The sequence below is a fragment of the Rhinolophus hipposideros genome (genome assembly GCF_964194185.1).
Source record: "Rhinolophus hipposideros genome assembly, chromosome: 13".
Classification (NCBI taxonomy): Eukaryota; Metazoa; Chordata; class Mammalia; order Chiroptera; family Rhinolophidae; genus Rhinolophus; species Rhinolophus hipposideros.
In genome coordinates this window covers 11735562-11757912 of record NC_138059.1, presented here as the reverse complement: position 1 = coordinate 11757912, position 22351 = coordinate 11735562, and the positions used below count along the sequence as shown (strand labels likewise).

The 22351-nt window shown below is 48.0% G+C and overlaps 1 protein-coding gene across 12 annotated transcripts in view; it reads right to left on the bottom strand.

Annotated features, from left to right (window-relative positions):
• MTSS1 (MTSS I-BAR domain containing 1) overlaps positions 1-19087 on the bottom strand; it is a 151509-nt gene extending 132422 nt beyond the window's left edge. For 10 of the 12 annotated variants that reach the window (XM_081069926.1, XM_081069934.1, XM_081069927.1 and 7 more), the window contains exon 1: positions 18055-18695. In XM_081069926.1, coding sequence (XP_080926052.1) covers positions 18055-18126 — 72 coding nt within the window. In that variant the 5' untranslated portion in view covers positions 18127-18695. Of the gene's footprint in view, positions 1-18054 lie in introns of all 12 variants that reach the window. The other 2 variants (XM_081069933.1, XM_081069925.1) reach the window with 2 other exon arrangements.
• Positions 19088-22351: the final 3264 nt, after the last annotated feature.

The window sequence follows — 22351 nt, the reverse complement described above, 5'->3', positions numbered from 1 at the left end:
ATGAGACTCCCCCCTCCCCGCCACCAAGCACTCAGGTTCTGCCACGTCCAAAGTCTAGACAAAGGGGAAAAAAGACTCTCCTTTCCCTGTAACCACTTGAATTTCTTTGGAGAGGAGGGTAGACAGGTTTTGAGCCCTCGGGCAGTTAGTTGAAAATAGAACTCAGATCACAGTGGGTTCTGAGAGAAAGGAAACACCCATTACAGAAACAGGAAGAGAAAATAGGTGTGTTTACAAGCTTCTAGAAGACTCCCTTGATGGAGCTGCATGACAGTCCCCACGTCCAACAGGGAGAGATGGGCTTCCCTGAAGACAGGTTCTAACTCAGGCCCCGGCAGCCACCAGGCACATGCGCTCCCCACAACACACACGCCACCCCCGATTGTTGTCCTCTCTTCTAACCTCTAGGGAGATTCAATGGTCTTAGAAACTTCTACTCAGCCATCACCACCCAGTGCAAACGTCACCTCTTCCAGAGCATTTTCGGATGCCCCTGCTTCCCTCACATCATCCAATTCGCTGTCTATGAGCCTGGGCTCCAGGACTGAGAAATGGAAGGAGGAAAAGCATTTCCAGTAAGAACGACGGCAAGGAGGCAGAGGGACCCAAGAGGGCTGTCTCCAAAGGACTGGAGCGGTGCGTTTATGCTGGGGAGAAGCAGGAGGTGGCAGGGTGGACAAGGTGACCGTGAACAGCCATCAGGGAAAGGTCCACAGCTTAACCACAAATGGTACATTAGAGGAAGACTGGACAGCCCTCACTCAGATGGCAAGTGACATAAATCCCAAACCAGCCAGGTGACAAGAGGACCTGGCCTAACAGGTCCCATACCTGACAGCAACCGGGTCCCTTGGGTAGTAGAAAGGGGAATTAAGTCACTTTCTTACTTCTGAAGGAAAAGGCCCACCTCATCCTGAATTCCTCAAGAGTTTGGTGGCCAACTAAACAAATGTGTGTTGGCTTCCCCACTCCCACCTTCAAGGCTGAGCTCTGGGCACACCCCTGGGTCCTTCTCCTCTTCTCCCTCCTCTTCCTCCACAGCCAGAAGGCCAGGCAGGCCCCTCGCCAAACGCACGGCACAGGACTCAGCCAGTGGCCATTCCGGCTTGGGGTTCTGTTTGGCTTTGTTTTGTATTGTATTAAACAGAAGCCCAGGATGGCATCCCACACACGGAGCAGAAGAATAAACAGTGTGTAATTCATCGGCACGGCTGGTTAACGGTGTCCCATAAATAATGTAGCAACTGCCTCTCCCAGCCCAGCCCGCTGTGACAGCGGAAGCTCAGAGGACAGCTGAGGTAATCAGACACCCGTAGTGCCACACAGGGACCAGAGGGGCCAGGAGCCATGGTCAGAGAAGGAGCAATTTCAGAGGAGCCAAAGAGCTGGAGGAGGCTCTCAGAAGGACAGGCTGTAGGGAGCCGGGTTCCAGCCCCAAGGCCTCTGTCCTGCCCACAGGTTCCAGACAGAGGCTGGCTCCCCAGTGGTTATGGCTGATGAGACCGCAAGTCTTGGACCTGCGACTGGACAGGTAACCTGCCAGTCTCCTCTCCTCACCTTGACAAGCATGACTGTCACCATCGTCATCAACATCACCATCTTCTAAGCAGTTGCCAGGTGCCAGGTACTTATATCAGCATTTCTCAAATGTGCGCATCCACTGGGGCTCTTGCCAAATCGCACGTTCTGATTCTCCTGGTCTGAGGTGGGGCCTGGATGTTGCATGTTTAATCGGCATGATGCTACAGTCCCCAGACCACACTCAGGAGCACAGCTTGATACACACTCTTGTTACGTGCTCCAAACAACCCCATGAGACAGATACTGCGATTATTTCAGTCCTCGAGGAAACGGAGGACCAGAGAATTTGTATGTAGTGGTCTAGGCTGAAATTTGACCCCAGATCAGCCCAACTGTGGCCAAAGTGCTACCCTGATTCTGGGAAGCACAAGCAGCAAAATGAACAGCCCCCAGCCTCCCAGCCGGGCCCCAGGGCTACAGAAAGCCACTCAGCAGGGAGGCAAGGTCCCGCTTTATATTGGGGTCCTATAGGAGCCCAGACAGAGCGGGAGAAGCGGGGGGCAAAGGCTCCCCAAATACACAACCCCCACTGCAACTGCAAATGCCCTAGGGGAATTGTAATGTCACCCTAGAAATGGTCAGGATCTTCAACCACATGAAAAAGAAAACACAAAACAAAGAAAAGCCCTTGGTGCCGAAAAAGGTCTGATAGGAATGCATCGGAAAGGTTCCCAGTTGCTGTCCTTAGTGCTATAATTATGGGTAATTTTATCATAGCGTCAGGTTTGCTGTGGACACTGGACCCAGCTGCTTCTCCCAGGAGACAGGAAAGTCTGTCTGGGGCATCTCTACATGCTGCCGCTGTTGCCACATCGCCTGCCACCACGTCCCTCTCCACGTCTGGGGGAATCTCAGCAGGCCTGCTGAGCCTAAGGAGCACAGCCCACGGCATCGCTCCCTTTCTTCTTCTGGGTACGTCCCTTAGGGAGCTCAGACTCCGGGGCAATGAAAAGCAAAGATTCAGGAGGCAGCTTCTGACCTACACAAGAGCGCCTCTGGACTCCTTGCTTCTTTAAGAGCAAGGCAGGCATCTGCGGCTCCTAGAAGTGGGTATGCAGGATGAAGGACAGTGCCTGTGAACGCCTGTCACAGCTCCCCAAAACCACCCGTCCCCACCCCATCCTGTAAGATGAAGGGCTCCCAAGATCCTCAGATGAAAGGCCCTGGGTAAGCTCATCCATCATAAAAACCATTCCTGAGCTTTTATTCTGTGATTGGAGCTTGCCTAATCCACTAATTATCCCTGTCCATCAAGTGGATGACAGCCTTCAGATAATCAATGGTTGCTTCCTTGCACGCCCACCCGTACCCACTTGCCTAAGCTCACCAGCAATAAATATGCCTATAAAAAGGAAGATTTAACCACAAAAGGTGCTCCCTCCATCCATCCTCCCTTCACAAGCTGCTCCATTTGTAACTATAACACCCTAATTAAGTCAAGGACATCAAGCTTTTCCTTCCTCCTGTGTTACAAGGTGCCAGGCCCAGAATGTCTGTTTTGTGACACACGAGTAGGGCTCCACTTGAAATAAAAAAAGAACCGAACAAATATGTCAACCATTTCATCAAAGTAGTATTGTGGTTTTTTTAAGTTTTCTACCAAGAAGCATTCCCTTTGTCTACCCTGAGCCTTCCCACAGAAGAGCCACTAGCCACATGGGCTTACATAAATTTAAATTAACCACAATTAAATAAAAGGAAACATTTGGTTCCTCAGTCAAGTGCTCCATAGCCCCATGTGGCTGCGGGCTCTGATACTGGACAGTCCAATACAGGACATTTCCATCATCGCAGAAAAGTCTACTGGACAGCGCTGGCCCTACCCCTGGGCTGTTCTACAACTGCAGGGAGGTTTCCGGTTCTATTTTACAACTTTTACAAAACTGGTGTGTGTGCCATGCTCTACGTTTCTTTGAAAATGAAATCTCTCTCGTCTCCTTTTCCATTCCCCAAACCCATCTCCGTCCCCAACCCCCCATTTTTACTGCCATGATAGGTCCTTTATTAGTTCAGACAGTCAGAGTCCAAATTTATTTCCTGATTATCTTGGTACAGGAGAGGGTGTAAAGAGCTTACACAACAACACTGCGAGGGCACCAGGGTGGTTGTTAGCACAACAGGCATTTAACACGCCCCTTTTTCCCCTGGGCAAGTAAGACACGGAAAGGTTAGGTAAGTAGCTTAAGGTTAGGGAAGGGTTTACGTACCCTCACGCCTAATTTATTACATTAATTTCTCCCTACGTTTGGCCAGTTCTTTTTTTTTCCTTTTTTTTTTTTTTATTGGGGAATATTAGGGAACAGTGTGTTTCTCCAGGGCCCATCAGCTCCAAGTCCTTCAATCTTAGTTGCAGGGGGGGCAGCCCACCATCCCATGTGGGAATTGAACCGGCAACCCTGTTGTTCCGAGCTCGCGCTCTAACCAACTGAGCCATCCAGCCGTCCCTGGCCAGTTCTTTTGAAAATGAAATTGTTCCATGGGTCCACCTACAACTTACTGCTTTTCCACGACTAGAAACTTGGGAACTCAATATCTAAACACCAAATACAGGGGCTGGCTGCTCTTACCAAAGTTCTAGTAAAAAACATCTGTGTACAGTTCAGCCTCCCCAGAATGAAAAATATATACCTACCCGTCTAACCTCTCTCCCCCTATACAGAGTCCAAACCTTGGGCTCTATTTGTTTATTCCTGCGTATAAACATCCATGTGCGGTCATGAACTTAAGCAAAATACTTGATGAGCTGCACACCCCATAAAAACGTTACGTGTTATTGCGAAGATTTTATGTTTGCACGCCTGCACTCACCTACTTCTCCTCCCTGGAAGTGCCTTCTCTGACTTGCCTCCACCCAGCTCCACCCAACTCCAAAACTGCTTCTGCCTTGCTGGGATCAGTTGCTCCTGGGAACCATCTCACCAACACCCTGAGCAGACAGACACACAGAGCCCGTGACCCTAGAGCGGATCCGAGTGTGCTTGGGGTTCTCCTCTCCTCAGGGAGCACCTCTGTGTTCAGCTTCTACTCACTTTGAAGTTGTCGGCTCTCCCAAGGAAGGGGCAGCGTGACAGACCTGTCAAACCCACCGTGGGAGCAATGGCCTTAGCATACTATGCACACTTGGTGTACCCTGCCACCTTCCATGAAACAGATTTCCCATGCCACTCAGCAGGGCCTCCTCCACACCTCCACGCACCCCCTGCGCTGCTGGGAAGGGCACCCAGGTGGGCATCAGCAAAAAGGGTGTTGACTGTGTGTGTCACTTCCACCGTCATTGCCCTGTCCTTAGTGTCTTCCCACTGAATGTCCTTCTCCTTCCCTGGAGAGAGTGACCTGACAGGCAGCCATATTCCAGAGTCACAAAGGACCAGTGGGGTCTAGGGGTTAAGAGCTCTAGAGTCAGACAGCCCAGCTTCAGATCTACCCACTGGATGACGGAAGTTACTTAGTCACCCGGTGCCACCCTGTCTTCATGTGTAAATGATGCCCATGGTAGTCCCCACCTCAAAGGATGGTGCTGAGAGTGAGGGAAATAATGGAAGTACTCAGAAGGGTGATGAGGACTCAATAAATGCCAGCGATGGCTATTTCAATGAGTCAAAGTACAAGGCCAGCCACCCTGACTTGGACATTTAATGAGCACCAGCTATGCCCAGGCACCAAGAGGGGTACAGGCCACACAGAGATAAGGCAATGCTGACGTGTAAGCCCCCAATCCCAAGGCCTTCGGAGGGCGCCACGCTCCAAATATAAAGTAATGAAAGGTGGGGTTGGTTTGAGCTTCTGCGGGGGAGGGGTGGTGACGCCTTTCCTGGGTCTTAAAGGATGAAAGGGAATTTTCCTGGCAAAGAAGAAAGAAAGAAGGGAGGGAGGGAGCATTCTCTGAAAAAGAAACAGAGCCAGCCCAGCCAAGGAAAGGAAGTATAGAGGTGACGCTGTATTTAGCACAGGGGTCATTTGCTTCATCTGGAACACATTCCAGGTAGATGTAATTTGGGGGCGGGGAAGGACAGCAGGCAGATCCCTCCCACTCACATGACCTGCAGAGGCAGCTCTTGGTGGCTCAGGGTGGCCCAAGAGCCACCCCACTTCCACTTACTCATGGTATAATCCCAGCACAACCTACCTGAGGAATGGCTGTCAAAACTACAGATAACTTGAACCCACCCCAGAACTACACAATCAAAAGCTCTGGGGATGGGCCCCGGGATCTGCATTTAGCACACTCCCCAGGGGACACTCATGCTCTGCTCACTAAAATCACGTACAGCAAGATTTGAGAATCCCCACATTAGATATGATGCCACATCCCCCTGGGACCTCGGAAGCTGTGGCCTCAGCAATCTCTCGGTCCTCATGCTTCTTTAGAAGTAATTCCTAGTGAGGGGAATCACACATGGGAACGTGAACTGATACTGTGATTTGGGAAAAGCATCTGGCAATGGCTTCCAAAAGCCTTGAAAAGTACATACTTTCGACCCAGGATAAGTCCTTCAGGAGAAACCTGACTGCAAAAGGCAATCGAGGGCCATGACTGTAGAAGTAACACACACAGTTATTGCCCTTTTTGGTGATGCCCAACTGGGTGTCATTCCCAGCAGCCCAGGGAGTCGTGAAGGAGGCCCTGGTTAGTGGAGGGTGGCAGAGCACGCCAGCTGTGCCCAGGACACAAAGGCCTTCCCCAGGGAGGATTTGACAAGTTGATCACACTGCCCCTGCCTTAGGAGAGCTTACACTTTCAAAGTGAGTAGAGGTGCTCACTTGGGAGAGCAAAACCCTAATATGATGTAAATCAATGTCTAGCTACAAGGATATATCCATTGCAGAGTTGCTTATAACCCATGAAAACCTGGACACAGCCTGAACATGATCAGCACAGAACTGGCTCCCACCCCAGGGCCTTTGCACACGCTCTGAGAGCCACGTACTTCACAAGCTATTGTTCCAATGTCACCTTCTCTGTGAGGCCTTCCCTAACTACCCTATTTAAAAATAACACTATCCTTGCTTTATTTTTCCCCACTGCACATAATTTGTCTAATCCGTACAAGAACTAACTTATTCAGTTTGTCTGTCCCGACCCCACTAGAATATAAGTTCTAGGAGAGCAGGGATTTGTCCATTTTATTTACTGCTGTATCCCCAGCACTTAATAGAGGACACAGTAGGTCCTCCACTATGTGGAGGACATACAAAACAATGGAACACCACGCAGCCATTAAAACTGACACGGCTTATAATTACACATATGGAAAGACAGTATAGTGAAAAGCTAAGTGAAAAAAAAAATTTCTGGCACAGCAGAGACTGCATGAAACTTCATCTAAAATGGGTGTACATAACCCACTTTGAGATCAGGTGGTTAAGGGTGACTTATTTTTTACTTAACTGGGGTTTCTTAGTTTGCCGTCCATTAACTTTATAGTACTTGCATAATCTTCCAGCAGTAATCCCTCATGAAATGCTCTCAAAACATCTGCTAATTTATTTTTAGGAAAAAGCTTCCTCCTTGGTGACTTAATTAGGGTGTTCCTAATTAAGGCCAGCACGACATCAAAGGGGCCAGCTTCCAGGGGACCCTCGCTCCAGGTCTATTGGTTGCAAGACGACCTCAGTCCCTCCAGGAGCGGCTCCGCCTCCCAGCACTCAGATGCCAAAGGTTTGGCCATCAGCTGGCGACTCCTGGCTCTGCTCCCCGCTACTTGCTTCCTATTGGGGTGCCCCATCCAATTATTCAGGCCCAGATCACATCCTGCTGGAGAGCTGGCTTTGAAGGTTCAGTAAACAATCACTTCAAAACAAAGAGCCAGCAACCATTAAACCAAACTCAAAGACTTCCTTAATGGCTGCTGCTCAGCTGCAGAAGACAGGCTCAAAGCAAGATTCAGGATGAACCAGATAAAGCAGGTCCAGCGTCCTACTGCAAATATTTCCCTTCCTGTTTTGCACGCAATCATGTGGGTGCACAACTGTTACTGGGGTAACCAGATGGAGGGGGTTTCTCTAGCAAAACAAACATGTGTTGTGTGGTTGTCACGTTGGACAACAGTGGCAGACCCTTAGGTTTCACACCCCAACCACTCCCCACATACTTCCCTCTGCTGACAAATCAGAGGCATCCCCAGGGTGAGTCAATTGCCCAACAATTTCATGTCATTGGCTGGGTCAAACTCCGCTTCAAACACAGTGAGGGCCCTTGAGCTTCTTGAAGCAGCTCAGAGAAGAGCCTAGATTTTTATGCTTTATCTGGTTCATCCTGAGTCCGAAAGGTATAGACAGAATAGTCATCAAAGAGATCAACGAAATACACCCATTACAGAATCTAAAAAGGAAATCTCAAAATGCCACGCTGTGAAAGATAGCCCAGCATGGTGGATTAAGAGCCGAGGCCCTGCAACAAGACTACCCGGGTTCAAATCCCAGCTGTGCCAAGCACTAGTTGTATAATTTGGGCAAATGGCTTAACTTCCATGCACCTCAATTTCCCTATCTGTGAAATGGGGATTACAGCAGTAACTACCTAACTGGGTTGTTGCAAGGATTAAGGCTTTTTATTTGTGAAGTACTAAAACAGTACCTGTTTGTGCCATGCAAATGCTTGTGAAATAAGTAAAACAAAACTCAGCTCTCGGCTTGCGTGTCGTCTGTACCAAAAGCCTCCCCTGACTCAGGACCCCCACAAAACCTTACAGGACATGTATCTTGACGCTGACCACACTCACTTCTAATTCCTTGTCTGTTTCTCTTCTCTACTGAACACCTTCACGAGGGCTGTGTCTGTCCTGTTTACAGGTGTATCTCCACCACCCAGCAGTGCCTGGCACACAGCAGGCACATCTTCCTATCTGCTGCAGAAGTGTACCGTTTCTCTCAAATTACTTACATGCTAAAGGCTGAAAAGCATTTCTCTCTTGTCTCTACGACATTATCAAAGTGAAGGTGTAGGTTTCTTGGATTTTCTGAAACATGACTGCCACTATCCACAGTGAACTCGGCTAGAAATTGTTGGGTAGCTCAGACAGATACACAGAGCATTTTATTTACCATGTAGTTCATGCTAAACCCTTTACAAAGACTTCCTCATTTATTCCTCCATAGCTTTAAGAGGGAAGTTATTATCTCCCCACCATTTTTACAAAGAGGAAAATCAAGGCTCAGGGAGGTTGAGTAACTTGTCCAGAGTCACAGAGTTAGGAAGTGGCAAAAGTCAGACTTCAAAGGCCAAGGGCAACTACTAAAGGTAGAATGCAATCAAAATACCAGGTAGAACATACATAGAATGTGAAAAGTGCCTACAGGTATCTGGCTTGGGGGCAAGAGGGATGAGAAATTAAGTAACTTTCTGGTGGTACCTTGAAGGATGAGAAAGATTTTATTAGGCAACAATGGCAGAGAGGGTCCTCTAGGCTGGACAAACTGCCAAGAATGTAGCACACAGGATGTGATCAAAGAGGCCTGGGAATCCAGGTTGGGGGGCACTGGGCGCAGAGCAGGTCACTCAGCGAGGGCCAAATCCCAGGGGTCCTTGAATGCCAAGCTAAGGTGGGTGGGCCACATTCAGCAGGTAGAAAGAACCGAAATACAGCCAAGTGTTGGGGAGGGATGGAAGCTGCTGCTAAGGGCAGGCTAGAGGCAAATGAGGCCATTTATCCTGGTGGTCACTCCAGAAAAAGAAGGAAGATTCCAATAACGTAGACAGAAAAAGCTGGTCCTTATAAGCAACTTCTCTCCGCCCGCCCCCCTTACCCAAGTGTCAAAATCTCTTTTTAAAGCATGAAATTAAATGCTCTGAGGACCTCAGCCAGACACCCAGTCCCCTCCTCACCTTATATACTGACAGTGGGTTTGGGAACACAGAATTGCAAATCGGAGGGCTTGCTGAGCCAGAAGAGGTTATAATGAACTCAGGAGTAATTTACTTAGCAAGATAAAAAAACTCCATTTCCTGCTACTTCACTGCAAGCTGGAAATACAGCTGGGTGAGGGGTGGGGTCGTGTTTGCCTTAAGAAGTGGTGGAAACAATTACCACACAGATTTCAAGACTTCAGAATTCTTTATTCTCAAATCTACAAGATAGAATAATAACAGCAGCTAACATTGGAGTGCCTGTACACCAAGCACCGTATGAAACCCTTCACAAGCATTACCCCATTTCAGAACCCTCACAACAACCCTGTAAGATGGGTACTTTATTAGACCCATTTTACAGGAGAGGAAAGTGAGGCTCAGAGAGACTAAGTAACTTGCCCACAGGATTTAAAACCAGATCTCTTTGCCTCTAAGGTCAGCAGTAGCTCTAGAATTTCTACAGGAGTAGGTTTTAGGGGCAGTGATGCGGCCAAAAGGAAGTAGAAAGCAAGTACAATATTTTTACTTAGATAGTATGTTATAGATACATCTACACTGTACAATATGCTAACCACTAGCTACATATGGCTATTTAAATTTAAACAAAAGTGAATAAAATGTAAAAATCAGTTCCTTGGTCGCACTAGGCACATTTCAATCCACATGTGACTAGTGGTTTCTGTATTTGACAACTTCCATTATTGCAGAATATCATACTAGACAGGACTACTACAGCTCAGTTAAAAACAGCCAATTATTCTAAAGATGGTTCTTATCCTTATAGTTCACTTTATCTTAATGTCATTTCACTACAAACTTATTTTTATTTTTAATTGTGGTAAAATACACCTACCCTGGGAAGCCAGAGAGATAAACAAGTGGGTCCTAGCCCAAATGAAGCCAGAAACATCATCGCTGGAGGCAAAAATGACAAAACAGAAGTTGTCCTACTCCAGGCACAGCACAGAAGGCAGGATTCTTTGGAAAAGACAATAATGCTGGGGGGGAAGAGATGGCAGCAGGAAAAGAGGAAGACCAAAGATGAGATGGATTGACTCCACAAAAGACGCCACAGACCCACGTCTGGTCTATTGGCGCTGAGCAGGGCTGTGAGGACAGGGCAGGGTGCACGTCACTCATTCAGAGTCGCCAGGAGGCGGGACTGACTCAGTGACATCACACACACACAACATAAAACCTACCCTCTTGACCATTTTTATGTATACGGTTCGGTAGTATTAAGCATATTCACATTGTTGTCCAACCGTCTAAAGATGCTTTTCCTCCGATTTAGGTAAGGTTGAGAAAACCCTTTGAGGGTGCTGAAATGCTGTACAGCTCAATGGTTCTCAAGCCTGCCTACACACTAGCATTACGTGGGGATGCTTTTAAAAGTCTTAATACCCAAGATGCACTCCAGGAGCACTGACTCAGAACCTCTGGGGAATAGGGTCCAGGCACCAGTGTCTTACGGCTCCCGGGAGCCCAATGAAGTGGATCTCGTAACCACCCTCACTCTACCAAAAGAGGTACCCCTGCCCAGACCCTGCTCCTCTGGCCAGACCCACTCCTCAGGGTCCCTGAGACCCCAGTCATGTGGGAGGTGACAGGGAAGGGAGTCCCAGGCAAAATCTACCATCCGCCTCCAACAGGCTGCTGCTGATGCTGAGCAAGCTAATACTTTTACTGCTGGCCAAATTCTTTGAGGGAAAGAAAGCAAATAGAAAGACACACAGCTCAAAAGGCACTCAATTGATTTTTTTTTTCACCCACTTAAGCTAGACAGGAAAAGAAAAACCACTTAGAAACTATGACCAAGGCCGTATGTGCCAAGAATCAGCACAGGAAGAAGTTTATTTGGCGATTCCATCAACTTCTCCAAACACAGCCTTGTAATGGCTCTGCCGACTCAACCCAAACTGGAGGGCTACTGGGACATAATTAAATACAGAAAGCTCTTTTACAAGAGAGTTCCAGGGCTGGACACAAAATGAGTTCAAGGTAAGGAGTTCTCTTTGAGGAGTCATTTGAACTTTGGGTGAACTTATTCAATTCATGTAATTTGGAGGGGCTGTCAAGCTTGTATAGTTGCCCAGCCTGGGGGACTGAAGTATAAATGTGGCCCATTGGCCTGTCATGGACGCACTTTGGGGACCAGGACAGCAGCCAGGGGTGACTGCCAGAAGACTGGCTTAAAGATGTCTTTCCACCCAGGGAAAGAAGAGGAAAGGAGAAGGCCGGGTTATCTGTTAGAAAAAACTGGTAAGTGGGAGAAGGAAGGAAGGCACAATTGGTCAATATATCATAAATTAAATGATTTCCACAAGAGAGACAGCCAGATGGGAGCTGCCCACCCCACAAGCTCACACCTCCAGACTGGCTCTAGGCTAGAGGCACAGAGATAAGACCCAGTTCCTTCCTTGAGCCTCCCGGAGGACTTAGGCAAGTGAAATGCTGTCTTCTAGAAATAAGTCCACACCCTCCTCTCTACCTTAGGCATGTTCTAAAGAGCTCCAGCTTTAGGATCAAATAGACCGAGGTCCAAATACCAGCCTACCTCACCATGGCCTTGGACAAATTACTGACTCTGTCCAAGCCCCCGTTTTCTCATCTATAAAGTGGGACTGATGTGAGGATGACATGAAACCATGCACACCAAGCACTTAGCACAAAGCCTGGCACATAGTAGGTTCTCACCAAGCTCTTTTTCTGCCCACATTCATTACATGCAATAAATACTGAGCACCTACTATGTACAGGTGGCATGCCAGAACACCTTAAACTGGGCAGCAACAGAGGAAACACTGCCTCATGCAAGGCCTTCCCTGGACTAAGAGAAGGGAAACGTTGGTAATGGGTGGGCTGCTCGAGAATCTAACTAGTGGGTTTTGCTTTCGCTTTTGGGGGTGCTGAGGGCCTTGGTTCCTATTCAGATAAAACCTTCCGCAGTCTCCAGATAATTCAAGGGAAAACCTCAGCAATGAAATACAACGGGCTTCCTCAGTGCTCAGCCAATTAATTTACTCCATTTGTCTCTCTGGTTTGCTACTTAATAAGGCCATATCAACAATGCAATCTGTAAATCTGAGTTAAACTGCTCAAGGCATCAGTCAGTTCCCTTTAAGGAGCCCCAAATACCTCCTGTCTGATGTCCTAGGCAGCTGAATCTGTCCTCTGGCTCTTGTTTGGCTCAGTGAGAGGTATTTCTTTGTTTTTGCAGAGGTGTGGGATTTAGGGGAAAGTGTCCTGAAGGCAGTTCCGAGAAGTAATGGTAAACTTGAAATGATCTCATTTTTCCATACCCAATTTGAACATCTAAATGGTCTGGCGACAGAAGGAATCTTGCCAGCTCTCACCCATCCCTGGGAAGATGAAAAAAGCCTCGATGAAAATTATAGATAAAGCATCTAATGGATCAATAGTTTCAACCTCTTCACCCTCTAAGCATTTTAGCAACCTCAAAGGAGAGCTAGACAAGTTGACAGTATCATTCTAGCTTTTTCCTTTTGCCTACCTCCCAGGTGCAAAAGAAGAGTTCAAAGGCTAAGAGGTCAACAGCTCAGAGGATAGCATGCACAGGACATATACTAAAAAACTGTTGTTCACTGTTCATCTGAAATTCAAATTTAACTGAGAATTCTGCATCTTGCAATCATAGCATGGAACTTGGTGCTTGCAAGTTTGCTGATGCTCAATAAATACTACAGAATTATGGGTATTCGCGTAAGAACTAAGTGATAGCTAAACCAGGCAAAATTCACTCAGCTTGCCTTCCGTGCAAACCATGATCTAGGAATGACCTTATCTCTGCACTTGGGGCACTACTAACTGTGGAGTTTCAGAACGTGAAGGTTCACAGCATGAAGCAACAAGTTCTAAACTATTTGGTTAAATATGATGTATTAGGGATTTTTTCCCCACAGAGACACTCAAGCCAAGACCAAAAAAAAACAAAACAAACAAAACAAAAAACAACAATTTTTTTCCAAACCTGGACAGCAGCAAGATTTGCACCTAAAAAAATAAAAAGATTGCTCTACATAGAATAGGCCCTGAATCTCTGAACGGGCACCCATTCCAGGCAGTTCCCCGCTGCTGATTTTATGACATCTTGACTTCAACTTCTCCCACAGGCCCAAACTGAGGAAGCTGTAAAACCCTGGGCAAACACAGCCATTTGCTAAGAGAAAAGCCAACATGGGGCCCACCTGAACTTTACAAGGGCTTTGCTTGTCCTGCCTTTGTGTCACCATTTACAGGTGGCCAACCCCGCTCAGAGCATCTGGCCACTGGTGGAGGCCTTGGCAGGGTTTTCAATATCTTCCCAAAGAAAACATTTTTTTTTTTTTTGAAGAGCCATAGGAAGTCCTGCGTGGAGTGACTAACGCCCTATTCCAGGCTGGACTGCCAGCCCTTACTTCACGGCCGCCATATTGTATTTCATGTTGGCTACTTATGGCCCACAGGACAAGCAACCTCCCCCCTAACCCTGTGGATCTTCAGCTCCTGGAGGCCTTCCACATAGCAGACCCTCGATAAACACGGATAGTAAACCTCTCTTCTGACAGGAACCCCTAAGCCAAAGCAACAGTAGGGAGAAAAAAACAACAACAACAACCCTGAAATCATTATCCAGTGCTGGACCCACCGCCCACATTCTTGATCTTATGATAAGTGAGGGAAAATATCATGACGCGCCTTCGAACCACAAAAGATTTCCATGGAATTCAAGAAGTCCTTTTAGCAGTGCTAATTTTAGGCAGAACCGAGGAGAGAGGATACTGGTGGCACACAGAGGTGGGGGGCAGTGGAGAGGCACTGAACAAGGCCCCTATTCTGCTCAGCACAGGTGCTGGTAACAGGACACCCCTGTCTAAAGTGAGACGTGGGGTGGGGAATTCAAGGTGTGGTTGGGTGTTTTTTTCACTCCTAGTCACATTATGTAACCCCCAAACACACTCTCCGACCTCGTACAAAGTCCTCCCAACGTCAGGCCCAATTCAGCTCCGGACATGCTGATTCTTGAGCAACAAGGCTGAAGAAAATATTTGATTTTAGCATCCAACTTTTTTTTTTTTTTTTGACTAAGTTAATTATTAAAAGAAGAAAGACATCCACAGGATGAGCTGCCCCCAAGTTTGGCCAGAGTCTCCTGGTCTTAAAAGCTCCCCAAACATCACCAAATTCTATGCGGCCTCAATTACTTAAATTAAAAAAACAACCAAATAATCAATTAAAAAATACAAATATCAAATCACTATGTTATATACCTGAAAGTAATATAATGTTCTCTGTCAAGTACATCTCTGAAAAAAAAGTAATCTGCTGTTTGCAGCAGTTCGCCTGTATTTTCCCAGAACTTGAATAGAAAACTCCGAAAAGATTCCAGGACCTGTCTGAACATCAGAAGTCAGTCAACGGGCTTTCCACACACAGTAACCTCCAACCTATTATTCCTCCAGACAAACAGGTGATGGGATGCTTGCCTCCAGCCACATGAATCTCTTGTCTCCCCTCCTTTCCTTTGGGACCAGCTCACACCAGATGACTTGATTTATGGGACTGGGCGGAAAGGCAGCCAGTAAGCGATTTTGCACACCACCATTCATTAGCGACCACCACCACCACCACCACTGTAGGGTGGAAGAAAGGGGAAAAAAACACAAGGTTTCCTCTTGTCAAGGAATCAATAAGTTATTTAACAGCTGGATTCCAATGGGAGATAAGTGAGTTTCTTCTACATACTTCCACCCCGAAAAGTATAAAACACACACCCTGACAGGCCAGGACTTAACCAGATGAAGGATCATTAGAAGAGGGCAGAAAGAAGCCGCCTTAGTTTTTCGATATCTGGAGGGTCTTTGATTTTGGAAGATGGATGATGCTAGGCCTTGAAATTACTCCATTTTTTGCTTTTGGTTTTTTTTTTTTTTGGTCCTAAGAGGAAATGGACTCCCTTCCTGTGCCGCTGTTCATTTTGGGGAATCAAATGCTACTAAAAAAGCCATTTTCCTTACCCTCACCCCAGTCTAACATCACTTCTGAGAAGATAACCTAAACATTTTCTCAAGGTGGCATTCCAAATGAGTTTCCAACATTTACACTTGTGCTTCAAAGCAAACAGAAAGGGGGCCAAAGGCCCCCATCATGAGAGTTCAAAGAAGAGAAAAAGAGGATAAAGCAGATCATCAGAAAGTCAGCTGATTTTAGATATTAAAAATTGACTTTTATTGCTGGCAACTTCATACATATGCATACTATAAACTGCTTAACCTACATGCCCAAATGTTAAAAGTTCCTTTTAAAACGTCACTGTCATCTAATCCACAAAGGAGTTTTTTAAGAAGAAAACTCCAAGAAAATATTCAGCAACTATCTCATGTATAAATCATCCCCTTACTTTTTCCTTATCTCACTACTCCCCAAAAGTCTGAAATTCTGCAGACCCCAAGGTCATTAAGTTTTAGATTTCTACTCCACCTTGCTTTTAAAAATCTTTCAAAACAAAACTTCCAAAACAAAACAAAACAAAAACCTTTAAAATAAATGCCTTCCCACCAGCTGTTGAACAAATCCTACTACACTCAAAAGGAAAGAACTCAGGAACCACAAACTATGGATCCAGCACTGAAGGGGGCATTAAATAAGTCTTTAATTTTACCTGGAATCTTGCGGAGGGAAAAAGCACACCAAACTTAGCAACCACAAATCCCCAGGACCAGAGTGCTGCAGGGCAGCCATGGGCTGGCAGGTGGAAAGGAGGAGACTCACCCTGTGGTGGGATACCTTCTGGAGGGATTTGGGCTTAAACCAATAAATGGGAAGAACCGAGCCTGGATTCTGGATTAAGAAACAAAGAAAGAAAAACCTCTAGATGTGAACGCTCTGGGACTGCAGTGGGCAGACCTATTAGATCACTGGGTCCTTCTTACTACCGAGGAACTGGAAACATCTATTTCTCTCCTCCAAAAAACATAAGGAGCTTTACCAACCCATCTCAAATTCTTCCCCTAGTGATTAAAATACACGTGTGCTTCAAACCAAATTGTATTTGATTATAAAATGTGTAGAATTTAAGTTAACCAGAAATACCCCCAGAGTCCAAGGAGGTGACACCAATCTTTGTCTTTAAAGAGTTCAATGTGGATTGCGGGCAAAGGAATGCAAGGGGCTGTCTTTAAACAGGGAATAATCCATCTAATTCCAAGTGGCTGGATTAGAGGTATTCCTAGGCAAACAGGGTTATCTTTGAAGATAATGCTACATGAATGTCAATTTCTGACAAAAGGCACAGGCTCTGTAGAAGGATTTCAAAATGGGCAAGACCTTGAAAAAGTTCACCCTGGGCGAGGTGGCAGTTGGTTCTAAAAGGGGGAAGCTGAGCATGACAGCTGAGCATTCCTTCCCAAAGTCCACCTCCGAGGCCAAATCCTCTCCAAACCATACACTTCATCAGACAAAAGCTCCTCCGGGTGCCCAGGCCCCAGCTGAAGAGGGGCTGTCCACACCCACTCGATGCACAGCTTCCAAACCTGCCCACTCGTTTTGGAAGCCGAGCTTTTAATTAAACACCACCTCCCCGGATCTGTTGAGGCAAACTGGGGCTGGGCTAAAGCCAAAGAGAAGCTCCCTAAATACACATTAAAAAATATATATATATATATATCCCCCCCACCGCCCCCAATCCCCACCTCCAGCCAGCTCCCGAGGCTGGTTGTATTTCCTTTGGATGAGTAACACACGGCCCTGGTCTATCTCTATGCACCAGAAAATCCACATCCAAGGATGAGGTTATCTATCCCCAGTCCCACCCTTCCCAGGAAAAAACCAGGGTGTTGTTCCCTGCCCCCAACACACGCGTGTGCGCGCGTGCGCGCACAGTTTTCACAATCCTCCCAAGAGAAAAACCTGGAGTCTGTGTGCTGGGGGGCGGGGGAGAATACAGTTGTTTGGGGGCCCCCAATCTTGCCGGCACGCTGGGAGCCTCAGCTGGGGGAAGGAGGGCCCCCTGCAAGGCTGCTCTGGGAACTTCTGCTCCGCGCCCCCCAGAGAGGGCCGAGGGAAGATGGCACACACACCCTCACCAGTTTTGGAAGAATCTAATTAATCCCTAATTTACTCAGATCTCCCCCCTCCCCAGGTAGACCGGAAAGCCAAGGAGGGTGAGGGACGCTTCCCGCGGCCGGGCAGAGCCCCTAATCCCTCCCCACCACCACGACAGGCACCCCCTCCCTGTACCCGGGGGAATCAGGTGGTCCCCCCCACCCCCAGGCATCCCGCCTCCGCGGGTCGCAAACACTCTGTCCAACGGCAGACAATGGAAAACTTGGAGCCGGGGCCCTGAGACCTCAGGGAAATGAGATGGGGCCGCCCCCTGGGACCACGAGCGCGGAGAGGACAGGGGGCATCAGGCACTCCTAGGGAAGCCGCCCGCCGGGTGACCCAACTGAGCCCAGAGAGGCGCCCCGGGTGAGCAGGTGACACCCGGGTCGGAGCGCTCCCGCAGGTGGCTGGCGGCCACCGTGCAGACCAGGGCCGGGTGGCTGGCCCGGGGCGAAGGCGGCGCACGGCGGCCAGGTCAGGGGGCGGCTGCCCGCGCCGCAGCCGCACCCCCGGCGACCTACCTTCATGTCGCTGATGATGGTCTGGAAGAGGCCTCCGAGCGCGCTGCATTCCTTCTCAATCACAGCCTCCATTTTCCCGGCGCCGGCAGGGACAGACACACACTCGGGGCCGCCTGGGCTGTGCGCGCGCGGGACCGGGGCTCGCTCACCGCGGGAGGAATCTCACCCTGCGAGCGACCCACCCCCGACGCGCAGCCTCTCCTGCAAAGAGGACGAGCTGCCCGAGATCGAGTGCTCTCTGCCCAAAATAGTACTAATGTTAAAAGCCAAACCGCTCTCTAGGGTGATTCGCCTACAGGCAGTGCTCGGCTTCTGGCCTTAAAAATGCCCGGAGAAGACTGGCAATCAGGCCACCAGTGGTGCCCACGACGGAAACGGCAAAGCCCATCTTGAAGCAGAGAGAACGGCCCGCGGACCCGGGGCCAGCGCCATTGAAAAATGCAAGGTTTTCTAAATTAATAAATTGGGGGGGGGAATAAAAAAATCGCCCAACAGCAGTGCGAGTCTGCCCGCAACCCCCGGATCTGTTGCTCGCAGCCGCGGCCGCCGCCTCCTTTTCACTCCTGCGCGCCCGGCTCCGGCGCTCGCTCTGGCCCGGCTCCCGGGGACGTCCGGAGGGGCGCACGCGCGCTCGTGGCCGTGCGTCTGCCGCGGGGGCGCGGGGAGGGCGCGCGCTCGCCGCTGCTCGTCCGCCGCGCGCGGGCGGGGCTGGGCGCGCGTGCCCGGGAGGCGTTTGGGGCGCGGGACGCAGAGAGGAGCCGGCGGGCGGTGCGCGAGGTTACCCGCCGCTAGGGAGCCTCCTCCTCCGAGCGCGCACCGGGCACCTTCTCCTCCCCCGGCCGCCCGTCGCGGCTCGGAGAAGGCGTGTCGGCACGCGGCTAGGCGAGCGCCCACCCCACAATGGCTGCAAGCGCCGGGCACGAAGGGTGCACCCGCCGCGTCCCGGGGACTGACGGTGGCCGGTTTAGCGCAGTGCCCAGCATATCGTGAGCTCTCAGTAGGGAGGGAAAACTGCTGCAGCTGCTGCTACTGCAGCCTTCTCAGAAGAGGCCCAGGCTCTGATATCAGGACTGCGACGTCAAGTCAGGACTGCAAACAGCCAACTATGTCATTTAAGGAGAGTTCGGGGCGTGTCCTGCAGCGGGATGCCGAGTTCCATAAAGTTACAGGATGCTGGCAAAGTGGATTGATTTGCCATTGCAAAATAAATGGCATTACAGCATTATTGCTGACTGCCCGCAGCATGGACGGTTGTTTTTCGGGTCCACTGAGGGCACTAGTGTTGGTATAACCGCAGAGAGACCTGTTGGGAAGTTTAACCTGAAAAGGGCAAATGTGCCCAAGTTGACTTGACTGGTGGTTTATTTTCGCAGTTCCGCTGCCCAACTGCACAGCCAGGATCCCTCATTTAGATTAACATCAAATAGACAAGTAGGAGCTTTTAAAGGACCTTAAAACATAGACACCTAACTCTGGACTGTTCCCTTGACCTCCGAGCTGACCATTTGAAGCACAAAATACAACAAAAGAGAAATACTGGGGTGGGGGCGGGAGGAACTAAAGAAAGAAAGCATATGCAAAATGCTATAGACTTGTGTCCGATTCAGTGATAGGAAAAGTTCTAACTTTGAAAACCTGCATGAATCAAACAGACGCATACAGCTGTATATCACAGGTCAGAGATCATTTTCCCCTGGCCCACCTTGCACAACTCTTAACCACAACCCCTCTTCTCCCCAAAATCATAAGAAAGAGTGTCGCTTCTGAAATGAAGTCACCACTTGAGCAACCCAAGTTCATTTGGATGCACAGGTCTTATCTTCACCTTGCCAATAACAGTGTCTGACACACAGTTTTCTCTTACTGACTGGACCTCAGTTTCCTCGTCTGTAAGTGGGGATAAAGACATCTGCTTCATAGGGCTGTTCTGAGTTTCACCTGCACTAAAATAACTAAAACACTTAATGCAGTTACTGGCATATAACATATAAGCACTCAAATCTTATCAACAGAGATTGATCGCAGCATTATTCACAACAGCCAAGATGTGGGAACAACCTAAATGTTCATGACAGATGAATGATAAAGCAAATGTGGTATATACATACAATGGACTATTATTAGCCTGAAAAAGGAAGGAAATCCTGCAATTCAGACAACATGGATGAACCTTGAGGACATTATGCTAAGTGAAATAAGAAGGTCATAGGACAAATATTGCATAATTCCTCTCATATGAGGTATCTAAAATTGTCAAACTCAGGTTGCAAGCCTATAATGTTGGTGTGCTGTCCCACTGACATTGTTGAGGGCCTACTTGTGTTCAAAGTAGGTTTTCCACAGGTGTTATATCGAACCCTCACACAACCTTGAGAAGTAGGTTTCATACTAGCCCTCACTTTACTGTTGGAAAGCGGAAGCCAGGGCTTCATCCCTGATTTTCTGACTCATATCCCCGAGGTCTCCCTTCTACCCAGCCTTCAGTCCTCCTAGCATAGGGAGCTCCTGCTTTAGCCCAAAGGACACTGTGTTCCGCTTTTCTGCCACACTCCTGAATTTAAATGCCCTGAACACCAAAGCTTAGCTGGGTTTGCAGGGCATACCTCCCTTCTCCCCTTTTCCCTTGGGCCGCTACTGGCCTGGGGACTGAGAACCAGGCCCTTGTCTTTCCTGAGAAAGTGAAGCATCCAAAACCACCTTGAAAAGGAACCTGGGAAAGTTCCTCAAGGCAGGAAAGGCCTGGAGTGAGGCTGGTGAATAGAGGGATTTTTAAGCAGGAAAATGACAAGATCAGATTTACACCCCTTGTACATTTTATTTGTTCCCATGTTGAGAATTCCTCTTTCTTCTTGCTTTATTTAGAACACCCAGCACTCACTGGGAAGATGTCAAATCTGATTGACATATCATTCCTCTTAAGAGTTTTTGCTGTTTTTTTTGTTTTGTTTTGTTTTGTTTGTAATAGCTCCTAGAAGGAGGAAACCAAAGAACGAACCTCTCCCAGAGGAATTTCAATTCCTGTGATCCCAGGAAGGAGAGATTGGAGGCAATGACACCTTCCCAAAGCAGCTCCCATTACCCTCTTCCACCCAGTGGATGGTGGGTCAGGATGTCCACCACCACCTCCTGGCTCTGTGACTTCCGGCAGGCTATTTGATCTCTGGAGCTAACCTCTATTTCCACCGGGGTTCCTAACTCATGGAATGGTCCCAGGATTGATATGGATATCAAATGCCTATCACGTAGTAGTGCTACACATATGTTTCCTTCCTAGAAGTGATTCTTAGCCCTGGCTGCATCGAGGGGCCTGCCTGGTCCTCAAACTTGGCAGCAGTTGGTATCCCCTGGGGGAATTATAAAACACCCATACCTGGGCTCCACTCCCAGGGAGGCTGATTTAGTTTGTCTGGGCTGTGGCCTGGGTATCAAAACTTTTTAAAGATTTCCAGGTGATACCAATATGCAGCAAATTTAAGAACTCTTATCTAAGAAAATTTAAAAGAAGATATCTGGGCCCAGGTACTACCCCTAAATAATTAAAGTAGAATATCTGCGGACTGGGCTCCAGAGCTTTGTAATGTATCATACATGTTTCATTCCAACCTCATATAAGGATATGGAGAGAGTGTGTGTGTGTGTGCATGTGTGTGTGTAATTTGTCATTATTTGTTTTACAAAAATGGGATTACATCACACACACACTTTCTTGGATCTTACTATTAACATTTCCTGTTAATACTTCTTGCTATCAACAATTCCTATAGAAATCTCTCCAGGTCAACTAATATTCTAACACATTTTTTTTTAATTTGTTTTATTTTGACATAATTTCAGACATATAGAAACACTGCAAGAACAGTGCAGACGTTTTGCACTTACCCTTCACTAGATTCCCCAAATGTTAACCCATTATGGCATTTGCTTCATGCTTGGGGATGCTTTCAGAGCTCCTCAGATGACTTTAATATGAGGCCCCAAGTTTGCTTTGAGACTTCAGACACTGTTTGTGAAACTCCGGGCCCTTGTGAAGGGTCTCTGTATTAGAGCAGCTGTGTGAGGTGGGTAAGAGGGCAGGCTGAGTCTGGCTGCCTACGTTTGTATTCTGGCTCCTTTGCTTCCCAGCTTTCTGTGCCTCAGTTTCTTCATCTGGAAAATGGAAAATGGAGGTGCTAACTCCAAAGGCTGTGCGAGGACTGAATACAATGACTTAGTCTAGTATTTGGCACACAGTAATTACTCAACAAAGTTAGGTATTAATATATGTTGATCTTTACCATGGCTCATCTATGAAACATAA